This window comes from Crotalus tigris, unplaced genomic scaffold, assembly GCF_016545835.1.
Source record: "Crotalus tigris isolate CLP2741 ecotype Arizona unplaced genomic scaffold, ASM1654583v1 scf7180000020588.15403103151:6194809, whole genome shotgun sequence".
NCBI lineage: Eukaryota > Metazoa > Chordata > Lepidosauria > Squamata > Viperidae > Crotalus > Crotalus tigris.
This window is the reverse complement of record NW_024098092.1, coordinates 5,074,149-5,099,287: the sequence shown is the minus strand read 5'-3', so window position 1 is coordinate 5,099,287 and position 25,139 is coordinate 5,074,149. Positions and strand designations below refer to the sequence as shown.

The 25,139-nt window shown below is 47.7% G+C and overlaps 2 protein-coding genes across 2 annotated transcripts; one reads left to right on the top strand and one right to left on the bottom strand.

The window, feature by feature from the left end:
• The first annotated feature begins 3,530 nt into the window (after nucleotides 1-3,530).
• On the top strand, nucleotides 3,531-13,487 carry LOC120319075 (coiled-coil domain-containing protein 50-like). Its single transcript, XM_039367404.1, has 12 exons — nucleotides 3,531-3,750; nucleotides 5,308-5,395; nucleotides 5,980-6,042; nucleotides 7,347-7,476; nucleotides 7,766-7,859; nucleotides 8,819-8,897; nucleotides 9,220-9,347; nucleotides 10,045-10,107; nucleotides 10,807-10,926; nucleotides 11,212-11,309; nucleotides 11,832-11,929; nucleotides 12,981-13,487. The coding sequence occupies exons 2-12, from the start codon at nucleotides 5,347-5,349 to the stop codon at nucleotides 13,133-13,135; spliced, it is 1,077 nt and encodes a 358-aa protein (XP_039223338.1). The 5' UTR covers nucleotides 3,531-3,750; nucleotides 5,308-5,346; the 3' UTR covers nucleotides 13,136-13,487.
• A 150-nt stretch (nucleotides 13,488-13,637) lies between these two features.
• TNFRSF9 (TNF receptor superfamily member 9) lies at nucleotides 13,638-22,043 on the bottom strand. Its single transcript, XM_039367405.1, has 8 exons — nucleotides 21,892-22,043; nucleotides 21,729-21,782; nucleotides 20,871-20,999; nucleotides 20,193-20,259; nucleotides 19,774-19,892; nucleotides 18,342-18,464; nucleotides 16,572-17,628; nucleotides 13,638-14,062 (listed from the first exon to the last, which is right to left on the bottom strand). Exons 1-7 carry the CDS (start codon nucleotides 21,971-21,973, stop codon nucleotides 17,492-17,494), a joined length of 711 nt encoding a protein of 236 aa, XP_039223339.1. The 5' UTR covers nucleotides 21,974-22,043; the 3' UTR covers nucleotides 13,638-14,062; nucleotides 16,572-17,491.
• Between the last annotated feature and the right edge of the window lie 3,096 nt (nucleotides 22,044-25,139).

Here is a 25,139-nt window from a genome sequence, read left to right as displayed (position 1 = left end):
AATTAGAATAGAATTGAATTAGAATAGAATTGAATTGAATTAGAATAGAATTGAATTGAATTAGAATTGAATTGAAATAGAATAGAATTGAATTAAAATAGAATAGAATTAAAATTGAATAGAATTAAAATAGAAGAGAATTGAATTGAATTAGAATAGAATAGAATTAGAATAGAATAGAATTAAAATAGAATAGAATAGAATTGAATTGAATTAGAATAGAATTGAATTAGAATAGAATTAGAATAGAATTGAATTGAATTGAATTAGAATAGAATTGAATTAGAATTGAATTAGAATAGAATTGAATTAAAATAGAATAGAATTAAAATAGAAAAGAATAGAATTAAAATAGAATTGAATTGAATTAGAATAGAATAGAATTAAAATGGAATAGAATTGAATTGAATTAGAATAGAATAGAATTAGAATAGAATAGAATAGAATTAAAATAGAATAGAATAGAATTGAATTAGAATAGAATTGAATTAGAATAGAATTGAATTGAATTAGAATAGAATTGAATTGAATTAGAATTGAATTGAAATAGAATAGAATTGAATTAAAATAGAATAGAATTAAAATTGAATAGAATTAAAATAGAATAGAACTGAATTGAATTAGAATAGAATAGAATTAAAATAGAATAGAATTAAAATAGAATAGAATAGAATTAGAATAGAATAGAATTAAAATAGAATAGAATTGAATAGAATTGAATTAGAATAGAATTGAATTAGAATAGAATTGAATTAGAATAGAATAGAATAGAATAGAATAGAATTGAATTGAATTAGAATAGAATTGAATTAGAATAGGATAGAATTAAAATAGAATAGAATTGAATTGAATTAGAATAGAATTAGAATAGAATAGAATTAAAATATTCTATTCTATTTTAATTCTATTCTATTCTATTTTAATTCTATTCTATTCTTTCAATTCTATTCTAATTCTATTCTATTCTATTCTATTCTAATTCTCTTCTCTTCTCTTCTTCTTCAAGCTAAGAATCCAGGCATGAATTGGCACCTTTAAACTACAAGGCCATGCCAAGACTTTGGGTGGGAAAGCTATTTTGCTCCTGCTGAGCTCTGTTGTAGGGAATAGAAGCAGAAGATACTAACTCTGTCAGTTCTGAGAAGAAATTGTCCTTAAAGTGATATAATTAGACTCACTCATGGCTCCCACGAAAAACGTATTGAAGCTGGGCCGCGTTCTAAAATTACCTTTGGCTTTCTTCATATAAAACCAAGGAGTTGTCCCCCAGGGTTTTATTCCACCTGCCAAAAAAGTTCACACATTTTGTCCAGGAATAGAAATGGCTTTTTGTTACAACAGCTGGCATTTATATTTTCAATCATGGATGAGGAGAAGGGCGTTAACTTTTCTCTGGAGTTTTTCATCCCAGGAACTGCTGTCACCCAACAGAGTGAAGCTTTTTGAGTTCAAAAGCTACCTGTTGCTTCTCCAACTTTTTTTTTTTAAAAAAAAACTTCTGCTCTTAAATTCTCTATTTCTCCTCTGGAAGCCCACAGACTGAAATATTGATTCTGATTTTTCGCCTGCTCCAATTTTTGAAAAGCATTTCCTGGACAATCCAGTTGGGCTCCCACAAATTGCAACCCCTTGATTTGTTATTTTAATGGAACATCTAAATTTGATTCTTGAAGTCATTGAGAGGAAGAACGTCTACAGGATTTGGGTATGGCCAGTCTAGAGAAAAGAAGGACTGGGGGGGGACGGACAGGATACCACTATTCCAGTATCTGAGGGGCTGCCACAAAGAGGAGGGGGCCAATTTATTCTCCAAAGCACCAGAGGTCAGGACAAGAAACAATGGATGGAAACTAATCAAGGAGAGAAGCAACCTGGGATTAAGGAGAAACTTCCTGACAGGGAGAACAGTTAACCAGTGGAACAGCTTGCCACCAGAAGTGGTGAATGCTCCAACACTGGAGGTTTTTATGAAGAGACTGGACAGCCACTTGTCTGAAGTGGCCTAGGGCCTCCTGCTTGAGCAGGGGGTTGGACTAGATGACCTCCGAGGTCCCTTACAGCTCTATTCAGATTGATTGAATTAGCTTTCCGGGCCTTGAAGTCTAGGGAGAATGGCTTTGTCTTTGAAGTTTTGCTCGGATCATTCTAGAAGTTCTGAACGTCACAACTCGGCCTATGCAAATGTATTTAAATGCAGATGACTGTACCAAACGACAAGAGGATGAAGCATGAAGCTTTCTCTAATGGCTTGACAGGTCTCTTCCCGGGCCCTCCCCCCCCCCAAGACTCACTGCTCCTATCCCTGGGGTGACTCACACAATACATTTCATTTTCTCCTGCGCACAAAGTAATTAGGTCAGCAGATTGCATGACCTCATTGTTCAGTGCAAAAGTTTTCTCCTTCAACAAACTGCAGAGGCTGGAGGAATCCAGCTGGGGGGGGGGAAGTGGATTTTTCTATACAGTTGGTCCTGGTTATGACCAGGTGGTCGAGGCAAGGCAGGCTGCTAGAGACCCCTTTATTGCCCCCAATAAATCTTCCAACTAATGGCCCTGCGATAATGCTCTATTCTGATTGGTGGGTTGGTTGAAAGGATCTAGTAGGGTCTCTTGCTCAAGCGGGGTTAGACTAGAAGACCTCCAAGGTCTCTTCCAGCTCTGTTCTCATTGATTGATTGATTGAAATGGCATAGGATCTCCTGCTTGAGCAGGGGGTTGGACTAGAGGACCTCCAAGGTCCCTTCCATTGATTGATTGATTGAAATAATCCAAGGTCTCCTGCCTGAGCAGGGGGTTGGACTAGAGGACCTCCAAGGTCCCTTCCATTGATTGATTGATTGAAATAATCTAAGGTCTCCTGCCCGAGCAGGGGGTTGGACTAGAGGACCTCCAAGGTCCCTTCCATTGATTGATTGATTGAAATAATCCAAGGTCTCCTGCCCGAGCAGGGGGTTGGACTAGAGGACCTCCAAGGTCCCTTCCATTGATCGATTGAAATAATCCAAGGTCTCCTGCCTGAGCAGGGGGTTGGACTAGAGGACCTCCAAGGTCCCTTCCATTGATCGATTGAAATAATCCAAGGTCTCCTGCCTGAGCAGGGGGTTGGACTAGAGGACCTCCAAGGTCCCTCCAAGCTCTAAACCAAGTCGAGGACTACCTGTATAACTTGCGCTGGGCTTCCCCACCCCGCCGGCAGGTGGGCTCCGGCGCAGGTGCCCAAAGCGCTTTTGGCCGGGAAGGCGCAAACGACCTCGGGGCTTCCTAGCAGCGGGCGCAGCGGGCGCGCAATGGCGCGGGGGCCGGGCGGTGCAGCTGCCTCGCCCGACCACCCCCCTCCCAGCCCCCTTCTGCCCAGCGGGGACCCTCGGAGCCCGTCCCGGCCTCGCCAGGGCAGAAAGGTACCTGCGCGCACCTGGGCGGCCGGCGGCGCGCAAGAGGCGCGCAAGAGGGAGGAGCCCTGCGGCGCAGCAGGAGGAGGAGGAAGAGGAGGAGGAGGAGTCTGACGGGGCTGCTCCCTCCCTCCCCCTCTCTCCCTCCCCTGCGACCCCCCCCTTCCCGGTCCGCGTCCCCGGACTCTCCACCTGGCCCGCAGCATCTCCGGCCCGGGTTTTGCAGGGCTCGGCCCGGCTTGGAGGCTTTGCGCGGCCGGGGTTGGGGAGGGGGCGCAAGAAGCCCATCTCCGGAGCTGCTGCTGCTGGCCCCTGGGGAGCCGGGAGAGGGCGACCCTGCGCCCGGGAGCCGCCTTGCCAGGTAAGGCTGCGGGGGTCCCCGGCCCCCCTGCGCTGACCCGCAGAGAGGGGGTCCGGGGATGCCCTTCTCTTCCCCGCTGCGTCCCCAAAGACCCCTTTCGTTTCGGGCAGAAAAAGAAACAGTGCAGCCCCCTGAGACCCTCAGGTCCCCCCCCAGGCCCCTTGCAATGCCTCTTCTTCTCAAGCAGCACCCCCCCCCCCAGCCCTCTTGGCAAAAGTCCCGACCTATTTGGGTAGAGGAATACTGATAAATTCCCCCCCCCCCAAAAAAAAGACCAGTGGTGACACTGGCAGTTTTCCTCCCTTCTTCTCGGGGTGTGTGTGTGTGTGGGGGGTCTTTCTTGCTGCCCCCATCATCGCTTCCCCTGTCAGGATGAATAGGGTCTCCCTTCCCCTGGTCTCAGTGGGCAGGGTGTCGCCCCCATCTTGCCTCTCCCCCCACCTTTCTGGGAGGAAATGCTGCAAGACAGGGATAGGAGATGCAGTGAAGCCCAAGGAAATCTTCAAAGCCTGGAGGAGAAGGAAGGAAGGAAGGAAGGAAGGAAGGAAGGAAGGAAGGAAGGAAGGAAGGAAGGAAGGAAGGAAGGAAGGAAGGAAGGAGAAGAAGAAGAGGAGGAGGAAAGAAGGAAGGAAGAAGAGGAGGAGAAGGAAGGAAGGAAGGAAGAAAGGAAGGAAGGAAGGAAGGAAGGAAGGAAGGAAGGAAGGAAGGAGAAGAAGAAGAGGAGGAGGAAAGAAGGAAGGAAGAAGAGGAGGAGAAGGAAGGAAGGAAGGGGAGGAGGAAGAGGAGGAGGAGGAGGAGGAAAGAAGATGGGGAGGGGTCACGAAGGTGGCAGTCCCTTCGCCTCGCTTGATCTGTGTGGGGCTGACACCCCACCCCCAAGTCAGTTCCTCTGATCCTGTCCTAGTCTGACAAAAGCCACCCAAAGGACATTTGAGCAAGATGAGGGTGGACAAGCTGGATTTTCCCAAATTCAACCCATCAACCCATCAGAGCTGCTTCTTCTCCTGCCTTCTGGAGCTTTGGAGACGAGGTGGACCCCCTCCTCTTCTTTGGGGCAGCCCCTCAAATGCTGGAAGGACACCCCTGCTCCTTCTTTCCTACTTGACCAGCCCTACCCAAATCCTGCATGTTTGAGGCTTTGTATGTTCTTCCTATGTTTTAGTCTCCGGGCCTTGAATCCTTCTGTGCATGGCGGGGAGGAATAAGGCAGTAAAAGCCCCCGCTCGTCCAGCTTTTATTTATTTCATATAGAAAAGACAAAGAAGATTAGAAATAAAAAAAATTAGGGGGAGGAAAAAAGAGAGGGGAGGAAAGAAAATGTGAAATACAAGGAGGAAAAGAAGAAAGAGAAAGCGTAGTTTTAAAGGCTCTTCCAGTTTTTTATCTATTTCATATAGAAAAGGCAAAGAAGAATAGAAATAAAAAGGAGGGGAGGAAAAAAGAGAGGGAAAAAAAAAAGAAAATGTGAAATACATGGGGGGGGGGAGAAAAAGTGCCCTTTTAAAGGCTCTTGAACATCATGCCAGCGTCTTAACAATCTGATCTCTCTTCTTCCAGATTCTCTTTGGAGAATTGTGACCCTAGGAAAATAACGCAATGACCGAAATTCACATTGACAGTTCCTGCCTGCCCCGAGTCCAGGAAGGTAGGATATGAAAGGAATTGAAGGTTCAAAGTCTTCCTCCCAATTTATTTATTTTTTAACTACACATAATCCCCGATTTACAACTACCCATTTGCAAAAGCAAGGCTTTGACACCTAGGTGGGGAAAAAAACCCCAAAGGTATAAGTCCAGATTAGGGGAAACCTGGCTGAAGAACAGTCACCGTGAGAGGGATCTAGGATTCCCAATGGACGATCCCTTACACGTGAGCCCTAACACCATCCTGGGTTGTGTAAACAGAGGGATAGAATCAAAATCATGTTTTTGATTTTGGAGCTTTGATGCTTCTCCTCCGCGCATCTTCTTGGGGATAAAGAATTTGTGGATGGGTAAGAAGGTGAAACTAGAAATCCCGCAGCTCACAGATTCTTCCTGAAAGGGTCAGGGAGGCGGATGACGCTTGTTTTTATAACTTTAAATCTGTTTTTCCTTTCCATTCAAATGGGAAAAAAAAAACACGCAACGCCCTTTCCTTTAAAGCCCGGCTGTGCTACACACTGCCTGAAAAAGTCAACAAACAATGAAACCCCCTTTGCAGTTTTTCTGTGTTTCTTTTTTCCTGCAGTGTGCCGAGATTTCGCCGTCCTGGAAGACAGTGCGTTGGCCTACTGTCTGCAAGAACAAGAGAGTAAGGACGGGGAATTTGTGTGTGTGTGTGTGTGTGTTTGCGGTTCTCTGAAGTTGTAAGTGGGGTCTGCGACAACTTGCCGCAGCCAACTCGCCGTGGGGCAAGAATTTACGCTAATATCAAAGAAACAGTGGAATAGAAGGAAGGACAATGTGACAGGTGAAGGACAAAAATAAAAATAATTTTTTAACTACAGAGTTCTCGAGTTATGACCAGTTGAGCCCAAAATATTTGTCACTAAGAGAGACGGTTGTTAAGGGAAGTTTGCCCCATTTTGTGAGGTTCTTAAGTGAATCCCGGCGGTTGTTAAAGTCAGCAACACAGTTGCGAAGTGGCTTCCCTGTTGACTTGGCTGGTCAAAATGTCGCAAAAAGCGTCATAAATACAAGCCAAGTCTGAATTTTGATCCCATGACCGTGAGGATACTACAGTGGTCTTTTTTTTTTTTTCAGTGCCTTGGTAAACTTCCAACAGTCACTAACTCAACCGTGATAAGTCGAGGACTGCCTGTATTTCAAACAATTAAATTCCATTGTTCAATTGTCCCGCAGTGACAATTTTGTGTGTGTGTGTGTGTGTCCCTCCGGTGTTTAGCGTCCCCTGCCTCCATGTCTTTTGTGCCCGTCTGGGCTGCATAAATGAGCAACAGATAAACGGTTTTCTGGAAGCGGTGTGTGTGTGTGTGTGTGTGTGTGTGTGTGTGTGTGTGTGTGTTGGAGGGAGGTGTTGGTCTCTGGCACCGTCCCCGTTTTCCATTACTGAGATGGAGTCGACGGCTTCAGGGAATCCGGCGTGCCAACAGGTTTACAAGGCCCAGATGAGGTGGCATTTTGAGCCCTCAAGGTTGGCAGCCAGCGGCGAGAGTTGTCCTTCCTCGTCGCCCGGAGAGCAACGATGGCACCCACCGCCGTCGTGGATCATGCTCGTGAATCATCCTGTGACGTCAAAGGCCTTTCAATGACAGCATGCAAAGCTGTCCAAGTTCTGAGTCTCCCCGACTGTCTGGCTGGGGATTGATGGCTGGCAAGTTCAGGGCAAGGAGGACGCTTGGCTGAGCTTCAGCTTCTTGGCTGAGACAGGGATGGAGCAGGTCTTGGTCAAGGTCTTCGCTTCCTCGGGGTTCCTCCCCCCCCCTTTTGAACCAGGAGTCTGGAGACCCCTGGATCTCAAGGGCTTCAGTCCGTCTGATCCCCTCTGAGGGGGACCAGCAGGACTTGGCTCTCCAGAAAAGCCACCGCAAAGACGAGGGACAGGGGCTGACTTTTCTCCAGGACTTCTCCTGAGGCTTTCTTCTCTTCCTTCAGTCGAGCTGCATTATGCGTCCAACATCCAGAAGAACCAGCTGGTCCAGAATGACCTCCGAATGGCCAAGAGGCTTCAAGACCAAGAGGTGGAAGCCCAGAAGCTTCAGGACAGCAGGCAACTGAAAGACAGGTAGGCATTCTCTTGGGTTCCAGGATGGTGTGCTTGTGTACGTGTGTGTGTGAGTAGACCCAAGTGAAGAAATTGGACAGCCAAATGGTCTAGCGTCTCCTGCTTGAGCAGGGGGTTGGACTAGGTCCCTGTCCAGCTCTATTCTGATTGATTGATTGACTGAAATGATCTAGCATCTCCTGTTTGATCAGAGGGTTGGACTAGAAGACCTCCAAGGTCCCTTCCAACTCTACTATTCAACAAAGCCAGAATTGCTCTTCTAACTGTCTCTTCCTCTGTCGATGTGCAGCCAAGAGGGAGATCCCGAAAATTCCCGGGCCGTCCAGAAAGATCTTCAAAGGAAATCGGGAAAAGATGATCCAAAGAAGAAGGCGGAAGATCAGGTAGGAGAGTCCCGGATGCCAGCTAGAAATTGCCGGGGCTTTCAAACTTGGCCACCTGGAGGTTCACCCGCGTCCTGGGGGTCACCTGAGCAGTGCAAAAAGGGGCAAAGCCTTCTTAGTTGCAGGAGTCAGGCTCTCCTATGCTCCCTGCTGCTCCTTCTGGGCCGATCCAAACACGCTCTTCCCGATCCGGCTTATTGAGTTGGGTTCCGGACGAGTGAGGGGCGAAATGCGAGAATGACATGACTTCATGTTGTTTCTCCTCGTCCAAGATTTGGTCACTCGGAACAAGGGTGGGGAGCAAAGGCAGGCAGCTGCCCCCTCGGGAGCCATTCTGGCGCACACCGACAGGAGCGCCGGAGAGAGAAAATACACCGGGAACAATCGCCGGCATTCATCCGTCTCTCCCAGGGACCCCTCCCAGCCTGAGTATCTCCCCCCACGAGCAGAGAAAATGTGGCATTATCCTTGAATATTCGGCCGGCGTCCGAATCGAATCCCGAATCCTGAGGTCCCAGCTGGCAGGCCCTGAAGAAGCGAGACCTGAAGATGTAGCTTGCACGTTCCTCTGAGCTTGCTTACACATAGTCCTCTACTTATGACTGCCATTGTTGCGCTGAGGTCTCGCCTTCTTCTGGCCCTGCTGCCCCCAACCCAGGTATCTCCCATAGCTTACACCCTGTGCCGTGCCAAGTTCCTTCCTCTTAGGATCAAGCTTTACACCGTCCCGTGGGTTTGTTCCTTTTTTTCACTTGCAACTAAGAATCGCTGGCATCGCGGCTCCTTCTCAGATAAATATGGGCCACAATAATTCTAATTCTAACTCTAACTCTCATTCTCATTCTAATAATTCTCATTCTCCATTGGGCTTCCCCTGGGAGGAGTAGCAGAAGGAAGAGAGCTGGGCTCCAGCGGTCACGAGGATGCCGCCTCACGAGGTGTTTTTCTCTCCCACCCAGGAGAAAGTCAAGCGGTTCCACAACCGGGAGAAGGACGAGAGTGGTCAGCCAAAGCCGAGACCTTCCCGTGGGACAAGAGGTAAGGATGGCCTAGGTGCAGAGAGGACACTTGTCCATTCTGAAAGCCAGTGTGTTGTAGTTGTGCTGGACAGCACATCCATCATGCCCATGTGTGGGACGTAACACATCTGGAAGTCAGGTGGGACAATTAACCGGCAGAACAGAAGCTGCCTCCAGAAATTGTGGTTGTTCCATCAGTGGAGGTTTGTAAGAAGAGACTGGGCAGCCGTTTGTCTGAAATGGTCCACGATCTCCTGCTTGAGCAGGGGGCTGGACTAGAAGACCTCCAAGGTCCCGTCCATCTCTATTCTTCTCTAATTTTCTTCATTCACCTTTTGCAGATGGTACCCCTGAACCCCTGCACTGGGAGATGGCCAGACTGGAACTCCAGATCCAGCAGCAGTTCCAGGAAGATGAGGAACTGGCCCAGAAGCTGCAGGAGGAGGAAGAGCAGGAGCAGACGCGCATCGTGAGTGTCCGCCTCTACCCCATCAGGGAGCGATGCCAGGGCAAGCAGGGAGCACCTTCCCACCCCTTAGACATTCAGAAATCTTCTTAAAATCAGGACCATCTCCTGCCAAGAGGAGCAGGAAAAGGAAGGAGAGAAAGGGGTGGCCCTGGGCCCCAGAACTCTCTTGGGGAGACCCTGTTCTGCTGCTTGATGGGTCTTTTGCAGAGTTGACCATGGCAAGCTGGCCAAGTTGATGTTGGCCATGGTGAGTTGGCTATGATGAGTTGGCTATGAGTTGGCCATGGTGAGTTGGCCATGGTGAGTTGGCCATGGTGAGTTGGTCAAGGTGAGTTGGCCATGGCAAGTTGATGTTGGCCATGGTGAGTTGGCCATGAGTTGGCCATGATGAGTTGGCCATGGTGAGTTGATCATGAGTTGGCCATGGTGAGTTGGCCATGAGTTGGCCATGGTGAGTTGGTCAAGGTGAGTTGGCCATGGCAAGTTGATGTTGGCCATGGTGAGTTGGCCATGAGTTGGCCAAGGTGAGTTGGCCATGAGTTGGCCATGGTGAGTTGATCATGAGTTGGCCATGGTGAGTTGGCCATGGCAAGTTGGCTCTGGTGAGTTGTAGGCCCCTTCACTTGTGCTGTACCAATTTGCTGGGGAGAGGGACGTCTCTCCGGACCCTTGGCCCAACGCTGTCTTCCTTCTGTAGAGAGCCAGGAGGAACCGGGAGCAAGATGATGACTACAGGGCAGCTCAAGTAGCCCAGGATGAGGTGAGTAGCTGCCAAGTTGATTGAAGCCTCTGTCTGACATCATCCTGGTCATTTGCACCCTTTCAGAGAGCCGTTGAGGCCACCTGGAAGTTTGTCTGTGTCCTCAAGGACACCTGAGTGGTGCAAATAGGTGTGGAGCCTTCTTGGAACTGCTGAGAGGAAGAAGACTCCACACCCATTTGCCCCACTCAGGTGACCCCGAGGACACAGACACACCTCCTTCCCTTCCCCACCCTCCAGTCAGAGCTGAAGAAGCTTCTTGGGAGGAGAAGCGAAACGTCTTCAAAGGAAAAACAAGGAAGTCCAGGGGCCCCTTGAAAAAAGCACCTTTGGGACAAGACAACCTCACCATCCTTCCCTGTATGTGAAGAGGGCTCCCACGGCTCTCTTCTCTCAAGGCTGAGGGTCCCTAAGAGGTCATCTGGACCCCCTTCCACTTTCCTCTTCTAAACCCTTCTTGAAGGAGCCGTGGGTTGCCCTTCCCTTGCCTTGCCCACCTGTGTGGGCCGGGGGCTCTCCCACAACACAGTGTTGCAAACCACCTGGAGTCATTTAGATGAGATGGGCAGTGGAGAAATTTAATAAAAATAAAAATTAAATAATAATGATGATGATGATGATGATGATGATGTTGCATCCTGGCAGCTTTTCCCAGGGAAATGTCCAATAGATTCTTTCTCCTCTGGGCTCTCCGACTAGGAAATTGCACGCTATCTGCAAGACAAGGAACTGCAGACCCACTGGGGCTCCCCGCGCCAGGAAAGGCAGCAGGCCCAGCCCCCCAGGCGTCCCGCAGGACATGGCGACTGCAGCCCAGAGGTAAGAAGCTGCATCACCTTGTGCTGTGGGGCACCTGCTCCATCAACCTCTGCTATCATGAACAGGGACCTTGGAGGTCTTCTAATCCAGCCCCCTGCTCAGACAGGAGACACTTTCGCACAGAAGAACAGAATTGGAAGGGATCTTGGAGGTCTTCTAGTCCAGCCCCCAGCTCAGGCAGGAAGCCCTATGCCATTTCGGACAAATGACTGTCCAGTCCCCTCTTCAAAGCCTCCATTCTCATAAGTGGGAAGCTGATGAGCCTTTCTCTCGCCTCGTTTCCAGAAGGACTCGTGGCAGAATGGCAGGAGTCCCCCCCGGCTGAGGATCCAGACCCAGGAAAGCCCAGATGTGATGGTGACAGTGGCCTCCATCGAGAAGAAGTCAGTGCCGCGTCCAGCTGTTGGGCTGCTTTAATCGCACAGTTGTGAAATTAATGTTGAAGGTCCAACTATGTGCTTGGCTGAGTGGTTTAGTACGCAGGATTGCAGGCTGACTCCATCCCATTTCCTTCCTTCCTTCCTTCCTTCCTTCCTTCCTTCCTTCCTTCCTTCCTTCCTTCCTTCCTTCCTTCCTTCCTTCCTTCCTTCCCAGTGGTTAGAATATAGCATTGCAGGCTAATTCTCTGCCTACAGCCAGCAGTTCAATCCTGACCGGCTCCAGGCTTGACTCAGCCTTCCGTCCGTCCGAGGTCGGTAAAATGAGGACACAGATTGTTGGGGGACAAGATGCTGACCCTGTCAACCGCTTAAAGTGGCCTGTAAAGCACTGTGAAGCGGTCTATAAGTCTAAGGGCTGTTGCTATTGCATCTATTTCTTGGAATGCAACGTCAGTGAACAACTGGAGAGTATCTTTTTTAAAAGGGTCCTTACAGTCTTGGTTTTGTTTTTGTTTTTTTACTTAGGCCACAGTTTTGCCGAAATATTGCTGAAGTTCTGGATCCAACTTTTCAAGCCGCTAAAATGGGAACGCCTTCCGATGGGACGGATCTGGGCTCAAAAGGTAAATAACCAAACAAGAACCATCGTTTTCGTATTTAATGCAAGAGGAAGTCCCCTTGAACTTAATTAGATTCCCAAATAAATTTGCAACGTATCGCTAGGGATTCCTTGCGGTCTGGAGTCCTTACGGGTTCACCGTGAAAGTGTAGTTTTGGTACATGGATGTGGCAGTTTTGATCTGCACGCACACACAGGAAGCTTGGCGACTTCAGCAGAGTCTCTGATTCACACTCTTGATTGTGCTTCGGATGAAAAAGGATATTCCAGAGTTAGGTTTTTTTGGTGGGGTTTCCACCTATCAGATCATTCTATCAAACGGTAACCCCCATCTGATTGTCATAGGGTGACCTCTGACCCTGAGTATTGTGTTTCTGAGTAAGGAATAGAATAGAATAATAACAGACTAGACTAGACTAGAATAGAATACAAAATAGACTAGACTAGACTAATAATAATAATAATAATAAAGTACAGAATAGAATAGAAAATAGAATAGAATAATAGAAAATAGAAAATAGAATAGAAAATAGAATAGAAAATAATAATAGAATAGAATTAGAATAGAATAATAAGAATAGAATAGAATAAAAATAGAATAGAATAGAATAATAGAATAGAACAGAACAGAACAATAGAATAGAATAGAATAAAAATAGAATAGAATAGAATAGAATAGAATAAAGATAGAATAGAATGGAATGGAATGGAATGGAATGGAATAGAAAATATGGAATGGAATGGAATAGAATAGAATAGAAAATAGAATAGAATAGAATAAAAATAATAGAATAGAATAGAATAGGAATAGAATACAATGCAGAAGGGAAGGGAAGAGCTGGAAGGGACCTTGGAGGTCTTCTAGTCCAACCCCCTGTTCAAGGAGGAGGCCCTCTAACAGAGGGGGGTCCATAGGTGAACCAAGATCAGGCCTATCCCTACCTGGAAAATCACGTTCGGAAGAATAATTTTCGAGAGCTGGAGAGACAAGAGAGCTTAGCGGAAGAAGAGACGCCCGCGCAGTTATAACCTTCCTTTTTCTTCCCTCCTCGCAGCCCCCAGCCCAGCACCCCTGGCCCAGACGGACACGCCCTTCAACTACCCGCAGGGGGTGGCAGCCCCCGTCTTTGTCTCCCCCACCAAACGACAGCCAGACAAGGTGGGCTGCCCGAAATCCGGCAACAAGAAGGAAGGCTGCCGACAGCAGTGAAGCTCCCGTCTCCTCCATCCTCTCTCTCTCTGGCGGTCCTGCCCAGCTCCGGGATGGTTCCTTTTTCCCCCCTGGGGGGGGAGAATCCCAAAGCTTCCCCCCCCCTTTTCCGGATTTACATCTAAGCTTTCAACAGGGCTGGGCCGCGTTTCAATCTCCTTCCTCTTATTCCAAGTCCTCACCTTAATCCCGGGTGAAATCCAGCAGGCGAGCCATAAAAAAAGGCTTCAGTTAAAATAATAATAATAATAATTCCAATATCTGAATCTCCAATAGAAAAATGGACTTTCCAGAGAGGGAGGTTATTATCTTGGTCGCCCAAATAAACCCACGTTTGGGATTCGCATCCATATACAGGTAGTCCTCGACTTAACAGCCGTTCGTTTAGTGACCGCTCGTCGTTAACAACGGCGCTGAAAAAAACCAGTGACTCAGGACGATTTTCCACAGTTACGGCCGTCGCAGCCTCCCCGCGGTCACGGGATCAAAATTTGGACGCTTGGAAATGGACTCCTACTTTATGACGGTTACAGGGGTCACCGGGGTCAGACGATCCCTTCTGGCGACCGTCTGACGAGCAAAGTCAGTGGGGGGGAGCCAGATTTACTTAACAACCGTGTTAATAATTTAACGACTGCATTGACTCACTTAACAACTTGTGGCAAGGAAGGTCGTAACACTGGGGCCAAACTCGCTTAACAACGTACATTTGGGGCTCAGTTTTGTGATCGTAAGTTGAGGACTGCCTGTACTGCAGTTACTGGGAGAGCATCCAGGGGTTGAGTTTCATGGGGGGGGGAACATTGCTGATTCAACGGGTTCTATTAAGACGGCACTGAAGGAGCACATCGTCGTGTTGTTTCTTGTTATTTTTCAATTTTAGGTAGCCTCCCATCTCCCTTGCGTGATTCGGGGTTTCTTCACAAGCTAAAGAAGGAAAAAAAGAAAACAGTGGCAAATTGGTATAAATATTTAAAACAATGAACCAAACACATAAAAACGTGGAAAAATATCAACCTACAACTCACGGACTAATACAACAGTCTTGCAATCAATCAGAATAGAGCTGGAAGGGACCTTGGAGGTCCTCTAGTCCAGCCCCCTGCTCAAGCAGGAGATATTTTCAATACAGAATGACATAATTGGAAGGGTCCTCAGAGGTCTTCTAGTCTAACCCCCTGCTCAAGGAGACACTTTCATACAGAATAACAGAGTTGGAAGGGACCTTGAAGGTCTTCTAGTCCAGCCCCCTGCTCAAGCAGAAGAGCCTATATCTCCCCATCCCCACCTGGAGGTCCTAACCCCCAACCCCTCCCCAACTTGTGCCTACCAGCCCCCAAAACTGGAAATTCCATCCGTCTTTAACCCCCGTTAACCGGCTCTCCCAGGAATTTCAGCTCGTGGTCTCAGCCCCACAGGAAAAGCCAGGAACCAGCTCTCCACAGACTTTCCCCCACTATACTGTCCTGCTCACACACAACACACAGAGACACACACACACAACTCTGTTTTAGTGAGCTAGTTAATTCCCCAGCAATTCCATTCACCAAAACCCAAAATTTTCAGCGCTTCGGGAAGGAGAATTTGCAACAAATACAAAAACACAGGACTGTTAGCTGGGAGACAGACACAGCATCACCATTCTGCAGAATTAAACACAGCCACAAACCACATCTGAGAACACAAAGGAAGCGGAGACTTTAGACATATTTGGTGGCCGAGGCTAGGGGGGGGGGAGTATTTTGGATTTTAAAAATAAAAGAGACAGTCATATATATCTGCTGACAGGTTCCAAGACCCCCCCCCCTTCTCCTCCTCCGTCTGCTCGGAAGCCCCCCCCTGCGAAAACTCCGCTAATGCATATTTCTCTTGAAATTTTAGTCTGCTTGGAACCTGAGTTGCAATTACGAGATCTAATTCTGAGAAGACCAGCACTGAAAACGAGACAGAAGGAGCTGGGAAATGCAGGGCAAAAAAGTCATTTCTTGAAATTATACCTAAAACCAAACTTGTCTTACGACTAAAAAAAAAAACCGGACATCTCACTGAAAGATCTTTCTTAAAAACGTGCGCCGAGCAATTCAAAGCGTCAATTCAAAACCGAAGGTTGCCCACAGTCACCAGGCAGATCAACACTGAGCCCCCACAAGGATACAGGCAGTCCTCGGGTTTACGACCGCAACCCGAACTCAACATTTCTGTCGTGTTTTCACTGTTGGCTTTCTCAGAATTGGGTCTCGTAATTGCAACTCGATTCCAAGCAGTGTAAAATTCCCGCATTGACGGGTTTTTTTGCAGGGGGGGGGGCTTCCGAGCAGACGGAGGAGGGGAGGGTCTTGGAACTTGTCAGCAGATATAATGAAGTCCCCACTTCCTTTGTGTTCTCAGTGATGTGGTTTGTGGCTTTAATCCTACAGAATGGGGGTTGCTCTCCAGTTAAGGAACGTTCTCCTTCCTGAGGCGTTGAACCACCCTCCAGATAAAAGCACAAAGCGTTAAAAAAAACAACAACACAGGTGGGGCACAGCCACCTGCATCAACGCCAAGAGAGGGTTACATAATGCAAAACTGAGCGTGCATCGCCTTCATTTTTGTCCGCCGTTGTCCAGCAAAATGGTTGTTTCTCGACCGCAGTGACTTTTAAGATGGGGAAGTTTCAACGGGAAAGCCTGGGAGTTGAAATCACCACATCTGTCTGAAATGGTATTAGATTTCCTGCCTGAGCAGGGGGTTGGACTAGATGACCTCCAAGGTCCCTTCTAACTGTTTTCTATTCTATTCTACTCTGAATTCTAATTCTATTCTATTCCTATTTTCTAATTCTATTCTATTCCTATTTTCTATTCTATTCTATTCATTTATTCCTATTTTCTATTCTATTCTATTCTGTATTCTATTCTATTTTATTCTGTATTCTATTCTATTCTGTATTCTATTCTATTCTGTATTCTATTCTATTCTATTCTGTATTCTATTCTATTCTATTCTATTCTATTCTATTCTATTCTTCTAAATTATCTTAAAAGTTTCTGAGGTTGAGAAGAACTGGGTATGTGGACCTGGGGTGAGTCAGAAGACAATTTAAAGCAAAAATCAAAACTTTGTGTTTGAAGGACAGTTTTCCAAACGGAATGCCAAGGCACCATTTTTCCATCCCCTCCCAAGGCCTCCCTCCCACCTCCCTCCCATCTTGAAGGCCATTTCAGTGGCGGGAAAAAAATACTGGATTACTGTCTTCCAGGTCCTACCAAACCACAATTGCTCTCCGCTATTTATGAAAACAGATGGGGACTTTTTTCAGGTTTACACACGAGTTTATAGAAGACGCGTCAATTTTAATAAGGGTTCACCAAACAAAAGCCGTTTGAGAGCACCCCCCCCCTTTTTTTTTGCTTTCCCCCCCAAATCGTTTTCAAAGCAGAGCATCTCTAGTAACCTTTTAGAACTTGAGAAGTTGAAAGCACAGCTGGCTGGGTGATGTATAAATATGGAAATATCGTCCAAGGTGCCCGTCTTTGCACCATAACCGGCGGTGGGCTGCTGTACGCACAAACCACGAAAGATCAAAGCATGGCTGGCCAAAAAGACGATCAGGGTTGGGGCAGAGACGGAAGGCAGCCAACGCAACTCAACTCAAGACATTTCCACTCGGCGTCACCAGCAAAATTCATTCACGTAAAGGAACGGTCGCGCTATGAGTCATTTTGATATCTGAATCAAAAGAACAGAAGCAGCAGCTGGGAGGAAGGGCGTTCGTATGTGGGAAAGCGATGACTAATTACGATAAAACCGAGTTTCGTACTTAGACTACTGATAGGCCATCGAAAAGAGGCTGGAAGCCACAAGCCGCCCCCCCTGCCAAGGCTGACAAAAACTAGCTTTGGATGTTAGACTTTCTGGAGGTCGTTCTGGACAAACCACTTGGAAATGGAGGATGTCAGTCTACGGAAGACCACCAGGTTCTCAAGAACTTCCGGCCTTCCTTTGCTATTTAACTTAACAAGATTGCAGCACTTTCCTTCAATGCCATGATTTTATTTTTGTATGAGGCTTTTGCCCCGGCGCCCTTGTCCCATCGCCTTCCAGCCATCCACACACAAATCATTCTAAAGGTGTGGTGTTGTTGTTGTTGTTGTTAAGTTCAAACCAAGGGCCATCAGGGCGATATTCCAGTTCCGTTTAGACAAACGGATAAACCTGGTTTAAAGAGGATGGTCGTGGTTCTTCAATTGCTCAAAGGACATCTTCTGAATGTGGCAAGAATGTTTTTCAAAAGCAGAGGTGCTCAAATGCTTTGGGGATCTTTGAGGCTCTTCCTCAGATCAAGGTAACCCTTCTTGGCACTTGGACCCGGACTTATATAGCTTGGGAATCGTATTTTTCCAAAAGGACCCCCTTGAGGCTGGAAACCGCTTCACAGCTTCCTCCTTCTTCTTCTTCGGGGTACCGGTAGCTGCAGTCGTCAACTTCCTGGGCCAACTGGCCCTGTAAAGCTACGGAACAGAAGAAGTGGGAGAACTGAGGCACAAAACCGACGCTCAGGCATGCAAGGCAGTTCAAGACCTCGGAATGGGGCCACTAGGCACGGTCAATTCGCCACAGCCATCACGGCCAACTCACCATGGCCAATTCATCATGGTCAACTCATCATGGCCAACTTGGCATGGTCAATTCACCATGGCCAACTTGGCATGGTCAATTTGCCATGGCCAACTCACTACGGCCAACTCTGCACGGTCAACTCACCACAGTCAACTTGTCATGGCCAACTCACTGTGGGACAATTCAACAATTCAATTGAATTCTTTAAAATAGTTTTGTCCTTCCTTTGGCATCCTTTAATGATTCAATTCCACCATTTCTTAGATATTAGTGTAACTCTCGGTGAATTATCCTGGGGCCAGTTGGCCATGATGTAGACCCTTGGGAGGTAGTACCGTATTTCCCCAAAAATAAGACTGGGTCTTATATGAATTTTTGCTCCAAAAGACGCATTAGGGCTTCTTTTGGGGGGAAATACGGTACTAAATGCGTCCATCTGGCTGACGATCTTAGCTGGGGGTTATTTTGGGGGTGGGGGTTCTATTACGAGCATCCTGGCAAAAAAATCATTTCCAGTTAGGTCTTATTTTCGTGGAAATCAGTAGCAGGAGAGGAAGAATTAGCAGAGCAGTGCTGGCCAACAGTAGCAGGGAAATGGCCTTACGTTTCACGAGCTTCTTTCGGATCCAGGATCGGAGGAAGAGATAGGCCAGCACCATGCACACGGCGAACAGAAGGATGGTGATGGCAAAGGCAGAGCTGATGAGGACCACTTGGCCTCCCCCCTCTAAAAGAAAGCAGGAAAAGAAAAGAAAAAACAACATCCTTCAGAAAAATCCCACCTCTGAAAAGCTGAATTAAAATTGTTGTGTTATTTTCGCAATGCTAAAATAATTTCTTTTATAATGGTCAAACATTCCAGGACTGCATTCATAAAACTTCATGCGATTCCACATTTACTGAGCAATCGTAACTTTGGCCAACGCACATCAGTCAATTCATTTTGGGATTCATCCAGTGGATGTTGACCCAGAAACTAACTAATTAACTAGATAACCAGATAAATTAATACATGAGCTGAGTCTGCATAACACCCTGAGAAAAACAACGAAAAAGTCTCAAACTAGCCAAACCTTGCAGATCTTTCATCTGATTGCACATCATCTGTGAACGCAGACGAAATAATCTCAGCCTCTTCTTTTTTGCATTTCTCAGTCAGTATGAAAATAAAATGATACAGCTTTCAGAAGAAAGAGGCATATTCCTAGCAGAGGCCAACAAAGGGCAGAATTTATTCTGTTTATTTTTGAAAGGTGTCTATGTTCTCCCATCTTGCCAGGCTTTGGGTGAAGTCCAAAGGAAGCTTTTTCAAGAGAAATAAATCTCAGCTGAAAAACAATCTTCTTAGAAAGATGAGCTTTCTAAGTTGGTGCCTAAAAGTGGGATTAAGGCCCAATGTTTCTCAGCCTTGGCGACTTAAGACTTGTGGACTTCTGAGTCGGGGGTTGGACTAGAAGACCTCCAAGGTCCCTTCCAATTCTGTTATTCTATTCTAATTCTATATTCCTATTCTATTCTAATTCTATTCTATTATTTCTATTCTATTCTATTATTTCTATTCTATTCTATTTTTTATTTCTATTTTATTCTAGTCTTTATTCCTATTCTATTCTAGTCTTTATTGTAATTTCTATTCTATTCTAATTCTATTTTAAATCTAATTCTATTCTAATTCTATTCTATTATTTCTATTCTATTCTATTCTATTCTATTATTTCTATTCTATTCTATTTTTTATTTCTATTTTATTCTAGTCTTTATTCCTATTCTATTCCAGTCTTTATTCTAATTTCTATTTATTGTAATTTCTATTCTATTGTAATTTCTATTCTATTCTAATTCTATTCTAAATTTAATTCTATTCTATTATTTCTACTCTATTCTATTATTTCTATTCTATTCTTTATTTCTATTTTATTCTAGTCTTTATTCCTATTCTATTCTTTATTCTAATTTCTATTATAATTTCTATTCTATTCTATTCTAAATTATCTCAGCTGTTATATGAGATAAATAAATGTTCAAACAAGACTTGCCTGAAATCTTAGTGGACAAGACAGACATGGAAGTGAAGGGCTGGGTGGTGAGTTTTGCTGTCCAGCAAATCACATCTCTCTTCTTGGTCCCAGCTTCCCGAATCCTATCGCCTGGACATCTGTAATAATAATAATAATAATAATAATAATAATAATAATAATAATAATAATAATAAAGTTGGAAGGGACCTTGGAGGTCATCTAGTCCAACCCCCTGCTCCGGCAGGAGACCCTATCCCATTTCAGACAAATGGCTGTCCAATCTCTTCTTAAAAACCTCCAGTGTTAGAGCATTCACTGCTTCTGGAGGCAGGCTGTTCCACTGGTTAATTGCCCAAAGGTAGTTAGCTTCATGTTTTATATTTGAGATTTATTTATTTTTTTTAAAAAAACAACACAATTATTTCCGAAGAACTTACTTTGTCCATGGACGGCATTTGCCCGTAGGTTGATCATTAAAGGTCTTCTCTGGACAGTCCTGACAACCTGGAGAAACACAGCAGGAGATTTGGGGTCTGGATGAGTCCTTGGCTTGGCCAGGAGCGCCTGCCGTGTGCTGCATCCCAAGTCAGCTTCGGAGGGTTATAAATCACACAACCACACACACACACACAACAGTTGCTTGTGGCAGGTGAAAAATCCCGCAACTGCTGACGTTCAAGAGAAGTTCTTGAGTCAGACAGTTTTCTACGACCGCAACTGAGCCCAAAACGTATGTCGCAAAGCGAGACCTTTGTGAAGGGAGCTTTGCCTCATTTTACGACCGTCGTGGCCACAGTGCTTAAGCGAATCGCTGCAGTTGTGAAGTTAGTCACACGGTCGTTAAACGAACCCATCTTCCCCCAATGACACTGCTAAGTCTGAAGGTTGCAAAAGGGGATGACGTGAACCCCAGGACGCTGCAGCCGTCATAAGTATGAGTCAGTTGCTAAGCGTCTGAATTTTGATCACATGACCATGGGGATGCTGGTAACCGTGAAAAGCGGTCCCAAGTCGCATTTTTTTCAGAGTTGTTGTAACTTGGGACAGTCACTAAACAAACTTATAAGTCGAGGACCGTCTGTACAGAGAATTACTCCACTTAGTGGCCACCTTACCTGTGAAAGTCCTTTGCTGTCCGGGGGCACACTTACACGCCTCGCACTTTTCCCCACATGAATAGCCCCGCGCGCATTCACAAACGGCATCTGTGGTTTCGGTACATTTCTGCTTGTACACCAAAGTTCCTTAAAGGTTAAACATATTAAAAAGACAAAATATGTTATATCTGCAGAGAAGGCGATTCCCTCTGAGCTAAACTCAAGTGACTTTGAGAGGGGATTTAGCAACAGGTGGGAAAAAAAAGGTCTTAAGTTGTGGTTAACCAGGATTGGAGAGTATTTGGTCACCACGATGTAAGAAAAGATCTTGAGAAAGAGGACAGAAAAAAGCTGGAGCGTTGCAGGAATTGGGGATGTCTAGTTTAATGAAGAGAAGGACCAGGGGTGAGGTGATAGCAGTGTTTTAATATTTGAGGGGCTGCCCCAAAGAAGAGAAGGGGTCCACCTCTTCTCCAAAGCAACAGAAAGCCAGACGAGGAATAACGGATGGACACTAATCAAGGAGAGAAGCAACCTGGAATGAAGGAGAAACTTCCTGACAGGGAGGACAATTAACCAGTGGAACAACCTGCCTCCAGAAGTTGTGGGTGCTCCATTAAGAGACTGGTCACCCATTTATCTGAATGGTATATGGTTTCCTGCCTGAGCAGGGGGTTGGACTAGAAGACCTCCAAGGTCCCTTCCAGCTCTCTTATTCCCTTATTCTGTCCCCACGAGGTGTCCTTCCACACACTGTGACTCAAAGGCTTGAAAGCCGAGGAAGGGTAGCCTCCCGGGTCTACCTCCCCCCTCCCCTTCCAGCCCCCGCCCCCTCCCGCCAGTCTGACCGGAGGGATCCCCGCGTGGTCTACTTACTGTCGCAGACGCTGCATTGCTGGCAATACTGGCCTGGCCCCGGGCTGAAGGTGCCTAAAAAAGAGAAGAAGGACGACTCAGCGTGTCTCGCATCTCGTGGGAAACGGGCCGGGGGCCGTTCCCCCGAAGCGGGGCATCTCGCATCAGCGGCCCGGGGGCTCACCGTTCGGGCAGGAGACCCTGCACAGAACTTGGTTGCGGAGCAGCGGCTGCAGCAACAGCAGCGCCCACAGCAGCCGCTCCATCGGCTCCGAAGCGCGGCGCGTTTGCCGGTGGCTGGATGGGGGCTCCGTGGGACTTTCCTCCTCCTCCTGGGCTGGCCTGCTCGCTTTTGGCGCCCCGCGGGGACTGGCGGCGACTGAGCCCGCGGGGCGGGGCGTGACCCCACCTACCCACCCACCCCATGCCCGGGGTGGGGGGAAGGCAATCCGGAATGCCCGCAACTGAATTGTGGCGTTTGGGGTGGGGTGGGGGGGAAGAGGAGGGGGCGTGTGCTTTCCGTGGTTTGCAGAAGTCAGCGGAGTAACAGAGCTGGAAGGGACCTTAGAGGTCGTCTAGTCCAACCCCCTGCTCAAGCAGGAGACCCTAGATCAAGCAATCAGAATAGAGCTGGAAGGGACCTTGGAGGTCCTCTAGTCCAGCCCCCTGCTCAAGCAGGAGACCCCAGATCAAACAATTGGAATAGAGCTGGAAGGGACCTTGGAGGTCCTCTAGTCCAGCCTCCTGCTCAAGCAGGAGACCCCAGATCAAGCAATCGGAATAGAGCTGGAAGGGAGCTTGGAGGTCCTCTAGTCCAGCCCCCTGCTCAAGCAGGAGACCCCAGATCAAACAATTGGAATAGAGCTGGAAGGGAGCTTGGAGGTCCTCTAGTCCAGCCCCCTGCTCAAGCAGGAGACCCCAGATCAATCAATCAATCGGAATAGAGCTGGAAGGGAGCTTGGAGGTCTTCTAGTCCAGCCCCCTGCTCAAGCAGCAGACCCTAGACCATTTCATACAGGTGGCCGTCCAGTCTCTTCTTAAAAACCTCCAGTGATGGAACACCCACAACGTCTGGAGGCAACCACTGGTTCATTGTTCTCCCTTACGAAGTTCCTCCTTACTCTGATTGATTTTCCTTTTATCAATTTTATAAATTATTCAAGATAGCAAAGATAGTTAATAACCCTCCTCCTATTAGCTTAGCTAATGTGAGGGAGGGAGGGACTCGCCCCAAGTTGCTCAGCCAGCTTTCAGACCTAAAATGAGACTAGAACTCACCGTCTCCTGGCAAGTTGTCCAAAATGGTAAGGTGGGACTTGAACTCACCGTCTCCTAGTGATTGGAGCTCGCTTTTGTGCCTAAGGCAGGACTAGAACTCACAATCACCACAAACTGGATGGTAGTTTTGTCATCATAAAAAAAGGAACAGAGAAGGCCGCGGCATTTATAAGAGAAGTATTATCACTGCTGGACAGCTTATCAGCACCAATGGGAGATACCACCACCCACGTTGTGTATTGGAAAGCAACTCTCACTAACCACCAACCTATTCCGCCATCCAAGCAACAACTCAACCACCCACAAGAGAAGCTACGCAAGAACCTTCTTCAGATTAGCACAGTTTCACCGCAGCAGCCCAGAATTCCCACAAAGCAAAAAGGGCGATCCTAATCTCTCCTGCTTGAGCCGGAGTGGGGTGGGGGATGAACTAGATGACCTTGCCACCAGAAGTCGTGAATGCTCCCACACAGTCACTTGTTTGAAATGGTCTAGGGTCTCCTGCTTGAGCAGAGGGCTGGATTAGATGACCTCCAAGGTCCCTTCCAGCTCTTATTCTGATTAATTGATTGAAATGGTCTAGGTTCTCCTGCTTGAGCAGGGGGATGGACTAGATGACCTCCAAGGTCCCTTCCAGCTCTATTCTGATTGATTAAAATGAGGTAGGGTCTCCTGCTTGAGCAGGGGGCTGGAGTAGATGATCTCCAAGGTCCCTTCCAGCCCTATTCTGATTGGTGCCTGGCTGTCCTGGGCTGTCCTAACAGGCGAAAGAGGAGCACCTTCCCTCGCCTTCAACGGGGCGGGGAGGGGTTTCTCCACGCGAGGGCCAGAGCTCAGCGGCCGGATACCCCCGCGGAAAAGCCAGCCGGCCGGCCGGCTTCCACGTGCGCCATCTCCTGCGGGGGAGTGCGCAGATCCGCCGCGGCTGTGACCTTCTTCGCAGCCTCCCCCGCTCGCAAAACTCCTCCCCTTGGCTCCCACCGGCATCCCCCCCCCCAAGCAAAGGGGGAGCCCCCTCTACGGAATACGTCATCGTCAGCCCCGGCTGCCAAAGTGGGGGGGGAGGGAAAGCCCCTCTGGTGGAAGGCGCGGCAGGGAAGCCCCCGCGATCCCTCGGGTGGGGGGGAAGGGCGCGCCTCGACCCCTCCCCCCCCCAGGAGATCCAGACGCTCTTCCAAACGAGCTGTGCTGGCTCAGGAATTCTGGGAGTTGAACTCCACGAGTCATAAAAGAGCCAAGGTTGCCTGGTCTGGGGTCTCCTGCTTGAGCAGGGGGTTGGGCTAGATGACCTCTAAGGTGCCTTCCAACTCTTATGATTTTTATGATTTTTCTCATTAAGAGGCCGGCGCATTCCCAGTCTGTGGACTTTTGAAGATACGACCTCTGCTATTTTAAGGAGGTGTGAAATTCAGGTCCCAAAATAAGCTGGCCGAAAGGTTACGGGGTTGAAATAGGTCGCCGTCACGTGTGTCTTGCACCCCTCCCGCCCCCCTTGCCGGTCAAATCCTGGGAGAAAATCGAGTGCAGTCGTCCTTTTTTACAACAGTTCACTTAGTGACCGTTCCAAGTGACAACGGCACTGAAAAAAAAAAAGAGGGGCCCTTATGCGTCTTGAATGCCCGAGTCGCTGCAAAGTTCCGAAAAGTACATTTCCCACCATTCCTTCCGGAATTCACTTCCGGGTTCTGCAACCATGCCTACTTCCGGGTTATGAGGCCTTCAACTCCCAGAATGCTCAGCCCAGCCCCAGGAATTTGGGGAAATGAAGTCCACTAATTGGGAAACGCTGGGCTGCCGATGCGCGGCTTTTGGGCCAGGGGTAGGCAACCTTGGCTCTTTTATGACTCGTGGACTTCAACTCCCAGAATTCCCGAGCCAGCCACGCTGAGGGGGGGAAAGGGAGAGGTTTCCAAGCTGAACCATGCTGGCTCAGGAATTCTGGGAGTTGAAGTCCACGAGTCATCAAAGAGCCAAGGTTGCCTACCCCTGTTTTGGGCTAAGCCGGGGAGCCTTCCTGGGCGCCGCTCCGCGCTCGGCATTTCCCAAGCTGAGCAGCCCCTTCCACCTTTGGGACCCCCACCCCCCCACCCCACCCTCTCCAGCATTCCATGGGGGGGGAGCCGTGCATCAACCTCCCCCACCCCATTGCAAGTT

Excerpts from the sequence above, each read along its gene's own strand:
- LOC120319075 (XM_039367404.1), top strand. The coding sequence starts at position 5,347 with ATGACCGAAATTCACATTGACAGTTCCTGCCTGCCCCGAGTCCAGGAA. Across the intron at positions 7,477-7,765 it reads AGCAGGCAACTGAAAGACAG|CCAAGAGGGAGATCCCGAAA; the intron begins GTAGGCATTCTC and ends GTCGATGTGCAG. Across the intron at positions 7,860-8,818 it reads AGAAGAAGGCGGAAGATCAG|GAGAAAGTCAAGCGGTTCCA; the intron begins GTAGGAGAGTCC and ends TCTCCCACCCAG.
- TNFRSF9 (XM_039367405.1), bottom strand. The coding sequence starts at position 21,973 with ATGGAGCGGCTGCTGTGGGCGCTGCTGTTGCTGCAGCCGCTGCTCCGC. Across the intron at positions 20,260-20,870 it reads ACAGCAAAGGACTTTCACAG|GTTGTCAGGACTGTCCAGAG; the intron begins GTAAGGTGGCCA and ends GTGTTTCTCCAG. Across the intron at positions 18,465-19,773 it reads CTTGTCCACTAAGATTTCAG|AGGGGGGAGGCCAAGTGGTC; the intron begins GCAAGTCTTGTT and ends GCTTTCTTTTAG.